General features: G+C 42.4%; 2 protein-coding genes, 1 long non-coding RNA gene and 1 pseudogene across 3 annotated transcripts; all 4 read right to left on the bottom strand.

The window, feature by feature from the left end:
• Positions 1-439: 439 nt before the first annotated feature.
• On the bottom strand, positions 440-1,378 carry LOC116237890 (olfactory receptor 5J3-like). Its single transcript, XM_031607316.1, has one exon. It carries the CDS (start codon positions 1,376-1,378, stop codon positions 440-442), a length of 939 nt encoding a protein of 312 aa, XP_031463176.1.
• Positions 1,379-3,468: 2,090 nt separating this feature from the next.
• Positions 3,469-4,408, bottom strand: LOC116237908 (olfactory receptor-like protein COR6; annotated as a pseudogene).
• A 4,489-nt stretch (positions 4,409-8,897) lies between these two features.
• LOC116237928 (olfactory receptor 5AS1-like) lies at positions 8,898-10,196 on the bottom strand. Its single transcript, XM_031607365.2, has one exon. The coding sequence runs from the start codon at positions 10,021-10,023 to the stop codon at positions 9,076-9,078; it is 948 nt and encodes a 315-aa protein (XP_031463225.2). The 5' UTR covers positions 10,024-10,196; the 3' UTR covers positions 8,898-9,075.
• Positions 10,197-10,322: 126 nt separating this feature from the next.
• Positions 10,323-12,888, bottom strand: LOC149917702 (uncharacterized). The gene is made up of 3 exons (XR_016466638.1): positions 12,813-12,888; positions 11,972-12,086; positions 10,323-10,504 (listed from the first exon to the last, which is right to left on the bottom strand). It is a non-coding gene; the product is annotated as an uncharacterized LOC149917702 (long non-coding RNA).
• Positions 12,889-13,608: the final 720 nt, after the last annotated feature.

Raw genomic sequence — 13,608 nt, 5'->3', positions numbered from 1 at the left:
CTTCCCCAGGGGTTTACTAGAGGCCATGTCCATGGAAAAAGTAGGCAGCTTCAGAGACAAGTGCATCTAATCTGTTTTAAGACAACTTTCTTGGGCAGGACAACATGTATGTTAGTGTGCCCATGTCTCTTCATTGGTTAGAAAAATGGAGCAAGTTTGAGGGAAATATCCAAACATAAATATTTAATTTGGAGGGGTTAATCCCATATTGCTGTCCAAAGACTCCAAAGGGCAGACAGGTGACTTACGACCTTATTTTCAGCATGGCCTCAGAAAGAGGATTTATTTCTATGTCTTTTCTTGTTACACACCCTTCAATTAGCAATCTTTACAACATGTCTTTTACACAACAACATAAAAGATTCAGGAATTCATAAAGCGTGTCCAAGACAATGGGGTTTTTGTATGGAGTCAGCCCAGATGCCACTGTGGAACACTTTCAGCACATAAAGACCTTTCTCTTCAGCAGCTTCTGTATGGCGCACTTCACGTCATGGTTTCTCAAGCTGTAGATCAAGGGGTTGAGCAGAGGAATGACCACAGTGTAGAACACAGAAACAATTTTGTCAGTGCCCAGTGAGTGGTTGGAGCTGGGGCGGAAGTACATAAGTAGGATTGTGCCGTGAAATGTGAAAATAGATGTAAAGTGAGAGGCACAGGTGGAAAATGTTTTTTGCCTGCCCTTGGCAGAGCGGATTCTCAGCACCGTGACAATGATGAAAGAATAAGAAATGACAGTGATTGCAAGAGTGGTTGCCTCAATTAAAGAGCCAAATACAGAAACAAGGGTCTTGTTGAGCTGGATGTCACTGCAAGAGAGCTTTAGTAGAGGGACGAGATCACAGAAAAAGTGATCAATTACATTTGAGCTGCAAAAGGACAGTCTCAGCAAGCCAAGGGTTTGTATCAGAGAATTCACAGCACCCCCTATATATGACCCAGCTATTAACAGTACACAGACCTTTTTGGTCACAATGACGGTGTAGAGCAGTGGGTTACAAATGGCCATGTAGCGGTCATATGCCATTGCAGCCAGGAGAAACATCTCAGTGGTGGCAAAAAGTGCAAAGAAGCCATACTGTATAAGGCATCCACTGTATGACACTCCCTTTGACACCATTAAAAAGCTGAGCAGCATACTGGGAGTAACAGTGGAAGAATAGCAGACATCTAAGAAGGACAAGCTGCTAAGAAGGAAGTACATGGGGGTGTGCAGTTGTGGCTCAAACCTAATGATCAATATCATTCCTAGATTGCCCAGCAAGGTCATCCCATAAATGAAAGAAAAAACAGCAAAGAGTGGAAGCTGCAGGTCTTGTCTATCAGTTAATCCTGTGAGAATGAAGATAGTCACAGTGGTATCATTATCTTTGACCATTATTTTCTTTCTAGTGTTACCTGGAATCAAGAAGGAAAGCCATAGATCAGTGCATGGGTTGGATCTGTCCCCATGCCATTCTGCCACTCCAGTTCTGGCTTTGAAACTTTGAAACTGTGATAACAGTTGTTTCACTTATTTCTCCCTTCTACTGGTCTCCTTTTCTCTCTGTTCTTTTCCATAGCTTTCTCTATTGTAAGACAGGGAAACCTTTGTACTGCAACCAGATGTGGAGTCCCCAACTGAGGAGTGACACAGACCTGTTGGAGTGTGTCAAGAGGAAGGCGACAGAAATTATCCAAATGATGGAACACCTCTCCTCTGAGGACAGGCTGAGAGAGCTGGGGCTGTGCAGTCTGTGGAAGAGAAGGCTGCGAGGTGAAGAAATTGGAGAAAATGATTATCAGAGACTAACAGAGAAACAGGGAGAGGGAAATGATAGAATTGAAATTTGGTACTTATTTTGATTTTATAAAGACTTACAGCACTTCTTGTTTCTCTTCAGTTGTGTTCAGGTCAAGGAATTTCAGGATACACTTACTTCATTCCATGGTCACCTGCAAGTTACACTTACTGCTCTAAAACCTTCCTGCTGGACAACGGAAAGCAGTCCAATATGCCATTAGAAAATCCCCCTCAGATGAAAAAAATGGTAAGGTGGAAATAAACGTGCATTTATATTTTTCCATCCAGATACCCAGAACAACTGGCTAGTACCAATTAATATTCCTATTTAAAAACATGCTTTTGTTCTAGAATAATTGCTCTTGGTTGAATTGTCCCACGAGAAAAGCAAGCAGTGTTTACAAATGCTTCTGTCATTATCGAGTGACTGAGAGTCTCATTACATGGGTTGCAAATATACAATAAGGTCAAAGCCACTTTGATATTGAGACAACTCATTTGTGAGCAATGGTCATGAGTGTCCAGTGAGTACACTGAGATCCTATACGTTGGTGACATATAGGCACCTACGTGTCCTATTCCAAATATTTTTGTTCTGTGAGCTGTCACAACAGAGGGCATGATTGTACTTTCAGCACGCCTCTAGCTCTGATTTTCTGGTGTTGTGAGTGCAACGACATTACAGCAGAAACACGTTAATATAAAATCCATGTGAATCTACTTTATTCCTTTCCTTGTTTTGCTCTGTATCTCAAACCTGAGATCTTCACTTCTCATCTCTATTTACAGGTAAGTTGTTTTCTGCAGATGTACTTATCTCTCCTCTATGATGCTACACTGATCTTCTTGTTTAAGATCTGAGTGCCTCCAGCTCTCTCCACACTAGAGATATGCAAAGGGGAGAGACTGACTTCACTTGTGTTGCACTGAACATGAAAGTGGATGCATCAAGAAGAGTATCTCTACAAAGAATTTCCTTGGACAGAGTAGGGAACTGGTAGCAGAAAATTCTTACCTGCTACACTAGTAGAGAGGTGGGCTCAGACTCTTCTACCTGTTTAAGGATACAGTCAGTCCAAAGCTTTAAAGAGAAAATAATGCCTCAGATTTTGTCTGAAGGGAAGTATGGTCTGATGACCATGAGAATTGTACATTTCATGATAGATGATGCTACTCATTCATCTTCAAGGCAGCCCTATGTAGCAATGAGATACCTCTCTTTGCATTTACTTTTCTACCAGCATGACTGCAAATTGAACCATTCATGACATTTTGATTTTAGGGATAAACAATCAGACAACTTTTTAAGAATGAAAAACACAAAACACATACTTCATTTGTTTTTGTAATAATCAGTTGTTTCTACAGCTCATCCCTGATCGCAGCGTGAATTCAATTTCAGGAGTCACATAAACCTTGGTAACATTCTTCAAACTCTCTTTCAACATACACTGAAATTGTATTTTGACACAAGTTCAGGAAAATGAATGCTGCCCCACATACAATAAATTTAAGACCAGGGAATACTATCGTCAAAATAGTGCTTAAGTATAATAAAACATATTTAACATGCAAAGCCAATGGACATTTAAAGTGAATATGTGCTTAAGTGGTTTCTAATTTCAAATTATTTGTGAATCATCCCTTTAAAACTCAAGTTGGGATCTCTCTGGATTGCCAGAAAGTCAGTGAAACAAAACACTGGTGGCTATGACTCTGTGTAGAGCATCTTTTGCCACCTTGTTCCTCCAGCTGTAGATGAGAGGGTTCAGCATAGGGATCACCACAGTGTAGAACAACGACGCAATTTTGTCTTTGTCCAGAGAGAAGTTGTTGGCTGGTCAGAAATACATAAAGACAATTGTTTCATGAAACAAAGAGACAGCCATCAGGTGAGAGGTACAGGTGGAAAAGGCCTTGTATTTCCTCTCCCTGGAGTGGATCCTCATCACAGTCAGAATAATGAAAATATGATATGAGGATGGTAATGATGCTGCTCATCACAAACAAGCTTCCAAAAATGAAAACCAGCAGCTCATTGAGATCGGTACTGGAAGAAGAAATCAGGAAGAGAGGGCTGATATCACAAAAGAAATGGTTTACCACATTTGAAGAGCAAAAGGATAGTTTTAGCAAGCCACTGGTGTGCACCAGAGAGTTCAGGAAGGCCACAAAGTACAAACTTTTCACCAGCCTCCAGCAGACCGCCTTGGTCATGATGACAGTATAAAGCAGAGGTTTACAGATGGCCACATACCGGTCATATGCCATCACAGCTAGCAGCAGGCACTCTGAGATTGTCAACAAAACAAAGCTAAAGTACTGCAGAATGCAACATCCATATGAAATTGCTTTTATCTCTTCTAAAAATGTAGCCAATATTTTGGGAATAATGACTGTAGAATAAACAGCATCTGTTAAAGACAGATTTTGGAGGAAAATGTACATTGGCGTTTGAAGCTGGAGGTCTATGCTGATTAATGCAGTGAGACCCAGATTTGTCATCAAAGTGGTGATGTAGATGGCTAAAAACACCATGAAGAGAGGTATCTGCAGCCTTGGATTTTTTTGTTAATCCAGACAGAATGAACGCGGTTGGTGTGTTGTGCAGTTTCCTGAAGCCATTGGGTTTCACTGGTGTGCTGTCTACCATCAAGAAAAATAAGGATGATAAAGGGTTTGTTAGTGCTTAGAAATTAATGGGGTAAGGAAACATGCAATGCTCATACCCACTGTCAACAAGCACATAGTGTCAACAAGCACGTAGTGAAAACCTAAGTTCCCAAAACACATTTCACTATGAGAAATATCACTACCTAGATAATGAAATCTAATTCACCCATTCATTTATTCCATCCAAACAAGCTATCTAAAATCTTGATGTCTAATAGGAGAGAGTTGCATAGGCTCTCTTTCTCTGCAGTGAGTGGAGACATCAAATGAACTGTGTTCTTGGGTGAAGACATGTTTTCACTGACAACAGAAGAACCTATAACAGATATAATTTTAGTTGCTATCAAATCAATATAAAGCTCACTCTGTGAATGGCAACCAAATTTTGTTTGTCTACAAATGTTTCCAGGCTTCTTAAATTTAGCAGAGAGAAGAAAGGCACCAGTAGGGTGGCATACATCATATCTATTCCATGCTTGCTCCTAAGACACATATCTGAGAGTAAGAATCTAAGGGCATTAGCCTAAAATAGTTACCTACAGAGCCCCAACATAAGATATGTGATCTCAACCCTAAAACTTAGTGCAGACACGCTTTTCAGTAGCTGTGCTTATCCTGTGCTTGTTCCTTGCAATCCAAGATGGAAACCAAAAGAAAAAAACAAAAACAAAAAAACTCCCAAAAAAGCCCAGGAGAGGTCCACATTTGTGGATGAAAATCTTTCTAAAAAAATTAAGATGAGACAAACCTCTTTATTTTCTTTTATGCTGTCTTAGCCCACATAATACAGACATACTGTTGTAACTAAGACTTGATTCAAGCACAGTTACAGTAGTTCTACAGAATCAATCAACATGCAGCTTTCAGCAGCAAATACTTACTTTCCAAAGCAAACTTCAATAAGGACTGATTTTTACATGAAGTAACAAGAATTATCCAGCTCACCTATGCCTTGCCAATTTCCTCTGATTTTTAATCTTTATTCCAAGGAGGCAGTCACTTAGCTGCAGTGTCGTGTTCATACACTCAGAAAAAGTCTTAAGCAATTATATATTGGACAGCCAGGCCACAGTAGCATGGCAATTACTTTACGTCCCCTGAGAGATGGAAGCTAATTACATCACAATGTCATCCTGAGAAGATTTGTAGTATTTCTGATGCTTAAAGGTGATGTTTATAAAGACATTAAGTTGACCTAATTCATGCTATAAATGATTGGTACCTGTGGAAACCATGTATGATCAAATGAAGATAATCTTTTTACTGTTCATTAGTCTTAGTAATGGGAACCAGTCTAGATAACATTAGTTTTTGGAAGAACACAGCAAAATGGCAGTGGTCCAATCATCCAAAACTCTTTGGTTTCTATCTTGAACTGGTCTTTGCAACAGCTCCTCAGATGGGATCAAATTTCTCTTTGAAGAGATCACAGAATCATAGAACCACAGAAAGTTTGGGTTGGAAGGAACCTTAAAGTCCATCCAGTCCCAACCCCCGCTGTGGACTTGTTGCCCCTGCTACGTCAGGTGCCCATGATCCCATGCAGCCTAGCCTTGGGATGGGGATTCACAACCAGGGGTCCAGGGATGGTGAATCCACAACCTCTCCAGGCAGACTGTGCCAGGGCCTCACCACCCTCTAAGAATTTTCCCCTAACATCTAACCTGTGTCTCCCCTCTTCTAGTTTAAAACCATTTCCCCTTGCCCTATCACCATCAGATCATTTAAAATGATTGAATAATTGCATTGTTTGAGCTGGAAAGGATCCACTGTCTCCCACAGTATTCTCCTGCAGAGCTGGCAGCCTGTGGCTTGGACAGGTACACTCTTGACTGGGTAAGGAACTGGCTGAAGGGCCAGGCCCAGAGAGTGGTGGTAAATGGAGCTAAATCCAGCTGGTGACCAGACATGAGTGGTGTTCCCCAGGGGTCAGTGCTGGGGCCTTTCCTCTTCAATATCTTTATTGATGACCTGGATGAGGGCATTGAGTGCACCCTCAGTAAGTTTGCTGATGACACCAAGTTGGCTGGAAGTGTCGATCTGCCTGGGGGTAGTGGGATCTGGACAGAGGCTGGATAGCTGGGCTGAAGCCAATGGAATGAGGTTCAACAAGACAAATGCCGGGTCCTGCACTTTGGCCCAGGCAATGCTACAGGCCTGGGGCAGAGTGGCTGGAAGACTGTGTAGAGGAAATGGACCTGGGGGTACTGATTGATGCTCAACTGAACGTGAGCCAGCAGTGTGCCCAGGTGGCCATGAAGGCCAATGGCATCCTGGCTTGCATAAGAAATGATGTTGCCAGCAGGAACAGGGAAGTGATTGTCCCCCTGTACTCAGCTCTGGTGAGGCTGCACCTCAAGTACTGTGTTCTGTTTTGGGCCCCTCACTGCAAGAAAGACATTGAGGCCCTGGAGCAGGTCTTCTTAGAAGAAGGGCAACAAAGCTGGTGAGGGATCTGGAGCACAGGCCTTATGAGGAGTGGCTGAAGGAGCTGGGATTGTTCAGTCTGGAGAAGAGGAGGCTCAGGGGAGAACTTACTGCTCTCTATAACTGCCTGAAGGGAGGTTGTAGTGAGCTGGGGGTTGGCCTCTTCTTTCATGTGTCTAATGATAGGACTGGAGGGAATGACTTCAAGCTGTGCCAGAGGAGATTTAGGCTGGACTTAGGAAATACTGCTTTTCTGAAAGAGTGGTCAGTCAGCGGAATGGGCTGCCCAGGGAGGTGGTGGAGTCACCAAGCGTGGAGGTGTTCAAGGAACATTTGGACGTTGTGTTGAGGGACATGGTTTAGTAAGAACTATTGGTGATAGGTGGACTGGATGATCTTGTAGGTCTTTTCCAACCTTGGTGATTCTGTGATTCATAAAAAGCATCTAGTCCTGCTCCCCTGCAATGAACAGGGACACCTACAGCTAGATCAGGTTGCTCAGATCCCCATCTGGCTTGACGTTGAATGTTTCCAAGAATGGGGTATTCACCACTCTAGGCAACTTCTGGGCTCTAGGCCCAGACCAGGTAAAAGCCGGTCACAACCCTACTGACATTTTTCCCCCACTGCCTCTAAAGAGTTCCTGGAAAAATAAGCTTGTGTGCTTTTTGATTTTTTATTAGTCAGTGTTATATTTAAGTATGGCAAATCTCCAACTGCTAATTAAAGGTATGCAACACCAGGGACTTCATTCCAGTTTCTGTTTCTTTCACTCACCTTCTGCATATTGCACAGCTCCTTGGTATAGAGCTCCATGGTGCCCCATTTGAAGAACAAAACAGGATACACTGCCTACAGTTATCATGCAATCCCTTCATTTTTGAACCTTGATAGCATTCCAAACATTTCCATTGATGTTTGTAGGAAATCTGGAATCAATTATCGTGAACAAACATCTCGAGATATTTGCTGTATGAACAAACCTCAGTATGAAGTGAGTGAGGAACCTCAGTTGAGCTGATTTGGGATACTTGTTCCTACCTGAGCAGGGCATTCTGCTTTGGAACATGGAGTTAAAAGTTCTCACACTGTCCAAAAATACTGCCACAAAAGTCAAGTGTTCTTGATAATATCACACATGCTGTTTATTTGTTGTAAGTCATTATGAATTTTGCTATTTGGAACCATAACCACAAACTCACGACTAGAGTCAAATGAGAAATTCAGCCCACAGGTTGAGATCTGGATCAAGATGCTCTGTAGGCTAAGCAAAAACTAGGGCTCTTCTAACATAGATCAAAAGGAGAATAAAACACCCCAGACTTGGACTTAAATAAAGCTCCTGAATGTGGGGGTGAGGCTGATCAGGGCAATTAATGCTTGGTAAAGCACTGTGAGTCCTGACATGGACACTTACAATGTGGCTTTGAACCTTGACAAAATCCCAAAAATGTCTGCTGATTATCATAAGAAACTTATAATCAAAGATAGTGATGAATCATTAAAAAATCGAACATTTTCATTTTGCATTAGAGCAAAAGACACTTTGAAAATGTTTTAGTACGTTCTCAGTCACAAGCAACAAAAGAAGTTTTACTTTTCAGATATTGGAAAAAAAGTTATTAACTCCATCAAAGAAGGAAAACCATCATCTGAAAGTTTTAAATTACTTTATTCAAGTTAAACATCTGCAGTCAAAAATAGACATAATTCACATTCCAGAAAGGACAGATCTCAGTCATGCCTTTGAATAGGTGCTACAAAATACCTCTACAAAAAGTACAGGTGAGCTGCTTAATCCAGAATACAACTGCTCTATTTGTAACAACCAACCATAATTTCTTAAATGTATGACAGAGGATTCATCTATGAAATATGCAGGTTGAAGGTAACCTCACTAAATGTAAGAAATGCAAAATTGTAGATGCCCATGTCTGGGAGAGATTCCCTTTGGTGAAAGAGCAGACAGATAGGTTCTTGAAAAAAAAATTAGCCTTATTTTAGGTTTCTGCCTTAGGAAACTACTCACTACATAACCTCTTTTTTATTTCCAGGAACAACAAAGTACAACTGTGGAAACCAGTTTAGATGGAGATGATAGGAACAGCAGGAACAGGTATTAGACAGATTTAGTGGCTTTGCAAAGCGCTGAGCCAGAGCTACCCTATCAGCACTTAGATGCAGTTTTCCTGCTAAGAGAGTGACTGAGAAAACACTTTTCTCTCTAGTGACCTTCTTAAGGCTTCTCTCACCTCCTTGTTCCTCAAGCTGTAGATCATGGGGTTCAGCATGGGAAGGATGACAGTGTAAAACAAAGCAATCAGCTTGTCGGTGTCCAACGAGTAGCTGGAGCTGGGCCGTAAGTACATGAAGAGGAGGGAGCCATAGAAGAACCCAACAGCCATGAGATGAGAGGTGCAGGTGGAGAAGGCCTTGTGCCTGCCCTCTGCCGAGTGGAGCCGGAGGATGGTGCCAAGGATGCAGGTGTAGGAGATAATGATGACCAGGAAGGAGCTGGTTTGTATGAAGCTGCACAAGGTGATGAGAAGTACCTCGTTGACCATGGTGCTTGAGCAGGAGAGCTCCAGCAGTGGGGGAATGTCGCAGAAGAAGTGGTTGATGGTGTTGGAGCCACAGAAGGACAGGGTGAACATGAAAGACGTGTGTACCAGTGAGGTCAGGCCCCCACTGAGATAAGCTCCGGCTACCATGGAGGCGCAGGCCCGGCGCGACATGGCAACGGAGTAGAGAAAAGGCTGACAGATGGCCACGTAGCGGTCATAGGCCATCACAGCCAAAAGGAAGCACTCGGCATCAGCCAGAGCAGCAAAGAGGAACATCTGTGTAGCACAACCAAAGAAGGAAATGGTGGTGCGCTGCGCTACGAGATTCACCAGCAGCTTGGGAGCAATGGTGGAGGCATAGCTGAGGTCTAAGAAAGATAAATTGCTCAGGAAATAGTACATGGGGGTGTGAAGACAGGCATTGAGCTGGACGAGCACGATGATGCCAGTGTTGCCCCCCAGCGTGGTGACATAGATGAGCAGAAAGAGTCCAAACAAAGGAAACTTCAGCTCCCAGCGGTCAGTGAAACCCAAGAGAACAAACTCAGTCACAGCAGTGTGGTTTTCTTCAGGCATTTCCTGCCTTCATCTTGGCCCCCCAGCTCAGCACTGGCCAGCGGGTCGTTGCTCAAGAGACATTGTGGTAGTGTAGTTATTTTACACAATATCAAAAGGAGCAAGCAGTGACATAGCTCATAGTCAGACATAACAGTTGAGAAGGACATGGAACAAGAATTTCTGCAACACTAATTCCATGGGAAGTTCTCCATTTGAGAGAAGTTAAATTGAATGAAACTTATGTAAAACTGATTCTTGGACATTTTAAAATATTTGAAGCAAACAATAAGGTTAATTAGAGTTTTATTTGTCGCACAGCTGAGAGAAAACATCATTTCATGCAAAATAAGCAGCAGATACTCATCTGAGTGAAGCATGGGGATCAGACACGGGGCTCTGTTTTGACATTCTATTGCATGTTGCTCCTCATCTTTTCCTTTCTTACAAATGCTTCACATGATGGAGGAAGGCTCTTCTCTCAGTTAGGTCACTTTTAGAACTGAAAGTAAATGATTGAAACTTTTTAGAATTAATGGCTATGTAATTGTTTTTGTTCAAGATATACACTGGGTTTAAATTCTATTTTCAAATGTGTGCCACAGAACACATTTCTCCAAATGCATTTAACTTAAAATTCCAAATGCAACTTCTACTCCTCTCAACATGAACTTGAGAAAGGATATATTTTCGTTCATATTTCTAATTACAATAAGAGATCCACAAAGAGACATGCAGGCAGAATTCACCAAAATAATGGCAATTCCAATGCCATGTAGACCAAAAACACAGTGAAACTGAAATGTCAACGTTTGCTCCAAATAACCCCAAACAAAACAAGTCAGCAAGAAAACACTATGAGCCCTTCGGGATGAGTAACCAAATGCAATTCCAAAATAAATCTTTGCATAGATACAGAAAATAAATGAAGCAACAAATTAGGCTGAATTTGGACATACCCAAAAACACAGCTTCCTTTCCCCATTGCTTCTCCAGACCTTGCAGCTGGAAGAATTTGCAGCCTTGTTTAGTAGCCTAAGTGCCAACCTGAGTCCTCTCAAGTCCATTTCTAAGGTGGACAACGTTTACAATCACCTGTTTCCCTTTTTTTGTGCCAACAAATATAGACTGGGTGAGCACACATCCATCACCAGACTTTCAGTGAAGCAAATCTGAGTAAGCTGAATCACCTCTTCAAAGACTCTTCTGCTGCAGGTGGGAAGAGGATGTGTTGAAGGGTCACTTCTGAAACAGGAGACATCTCCTCTAGGATCTGATGTGTCTTCTGCACTTGCCTCTTCCCTCCCTCTCTAAGGACCTAGAGTGTCTAAGGCCATGGTTTACATCCCTGATGAAAGGTGACCATGGATTTTTAGGTGAAGTTTGCCAAACTCACTGACACAGACACTTTCAAGCTCTGACCCTACATAATTCTGCAGAATTCCAGTGGAATCACTGCAGCCAACAGGCAAAGCAAAAGCTCAGCAGTTTCTTGCAAGGGGCTATAGGTCTTGCCCAATTTAATCTTCACACACAGAGGCAATGAAGAAACGCCTGCATAAATGCTAGAGGCAGAGGCTATTTCCCCAAGCAGGACCCTAGGTAGGCAGCGTCCCTGTTCTTACCACCAAGCACAGGCTATAATCCCTTCAACGAGCCAGGCAGCCTTCACCTCAACTGAAACAGAGTTTGTTGCCACCAGTGTTGGATGGATGTTATGAAACCAGTGGGGTTAGGGGACCACATTTTCTGTTGGAGGATTTCTCTTAATCCCAGCTACACTGAATCAGTGAGAAGCTTTTATTTGTCTTCCACAACAAATCAAATCTTTTAAGATAGGTGCACTTCGAAAACAAATGTTCTCATGGATACAGAAAATAAATGAGCTGCTAGATTACTATCCTTGCCGCCTCTCTCTTTCTCACCTTTCACCCGTGCCCCAACAGACTGGAAGTCAAGCATTACTTACTATCTTTTTTGCTGTCCTTTGGAGATGGCATGTCACTTCAGCAGAAATGATGGAAAGGTCATCTACTCTCCCTGCAAAACTGGAGCACTGGAAGGAACCTCAGTGATAATAAGACCTGGAAAGAGGTCACATTATTGCACATTACTGCAGCAGCCAAATCAACCAGTGAGTGAAGCACCACTGCAGTTAAATGCTGATATTTCTTCTGTTGTTCCTGCTTGCAGCCACCCCAAAGTCAGACCTACCTGGGGAGGGTGCTAGGACCACCTCGCAGCCAGCTGGGCTTGTAACCATGGCAAGATTTTATTGCAGCACCAGTGTGACACCAGGGACATGGTCCCTGCTGCCTCTTCTGCTAGATTACCTCATGGACAAAGGACAGCTGAGCACTCTGCAGCTGCTAGAAATAGAACTTCAAAGGGTATGGGTTTGCTTTTAGCAGGAGCCTTCTCCTTTATGATCTGCAGGGTATCCACATTAATGTTGTTCTCCATTAATTTTTAGGTTGGAAATGGGTTTGCATTTTTAAAAATAAAAAAAAAAAACAAGCAACCACAACTCACGACACAACTGAAAACATCATCCATTCCCACAAATAATTTAATACAGCCCATGGAAAACCCAAATCTAAGCCCTTTGAGCCCTGCTTTGTAACGACCAAAAAAATCCTCCTGTTAAAACAGGAGAGAACAGAATGAAGACAGAAACAGAACTGCAAACCGTGATATAATAGACACAAAGGGAGAAGGGTAACACATGAACGTGAACACGTTTAGGAAAGAGCATGTGCATGTGAAGCTTGCAAAAAAAAACAGCAGTCTGAAGCAGGGTGGTTACTCACCATCTCAGAAGAGGAGAGCAGAGAGATCATCTGCAATAGAACAGGAAATCATTCTGTGAATGTTACACAATGTGTTTTCCTTTCATAAAGGGAGAAATAACTGATAAATGGTACACACCAGTGGAGTTGTAACCTTCCTTCCTCTGCAAGAGAGCAAGATGCTGATGGAGCTGAATTGCAGACAACCTATGAAAGCTACGTGAGCATGATTTCAAAGGGGCAGCACAAAACGCCTTTGTTTCTGGTGAAAGCACAAGAATCAACCGAAGCCATGTTTTTGTAGGTTGTTCTTCCAGTGATGAGTTTGTTGGTTACAATTTTCTGTGAGGCCAAATCTTAAAATAGTAATAATATCCCTAAAAGTGCTCCTGTGGGTCTCCACAAAGTACTTTCATCAGAGCTGAAAAATGTATATAAAAAGTTACATCCACAAAAATTCCCAAAGACTCTGCTCATCTGTGCTCATTTTCCATCTTTCTTGAGCTGTGGGCCCCAGGCCTGAATACAGTATTCCCAATGGGGCTTTCATCAGAGCTGAAAAAGATGAATAAGGTGAAGTACCTGAAGGCAGTTGACTGCCAATTTATGCTCATCCCATTCTCCTCCATGTGCAATTTGAGGAACCTGTGTAGAGCTTTCTCTTGTGTACTGCAGTGTCTTGTGTACTGCAGTGTTTGACATTATATATCTGAGATTTTGCTGCTAGTGGTGTTTCAGCCCAAACTACAGAACAAGCTGAGTATGGGTCAAAAAGCATGGCAAATTGTCTTCCTCTATTTGGTCTGGGCTTCCCACT

Source organism: Phasianus colchicus, chromosome 5, assembly GCF_987193195.1.
Source record: "Phasianus colchicus chromosome 5, bPhaCol1.hap1.1, whole genome shotgun sequence".
NCBI lineage: Eukaryota > Metazoa > Chordata > Aves > Galliformes > Phasianidae > Phasianus > Phasianus colchicus.
The sequence above is the reverse complement of the archived record's forward strand: the minus strand, read 5'-3'. Positions and strand labels throughout refer to the sequence as shown.

Coding starts and splice junctions, on each gene's coding strand:
- LOC116237928 (XM_031607365.2), bottom strand. CDS start 10,023: ATGCCTGAAGAAAACCACACTGCTGTGACTGAGTTTGTTCTCTTGGGT.
- LOC116237890 (XM_031607316.1), bottom strand. CDS start 1,378: ATGGTCAAAGATAATGATACCACTGTGACTATCTTCATTCTCACAGGA.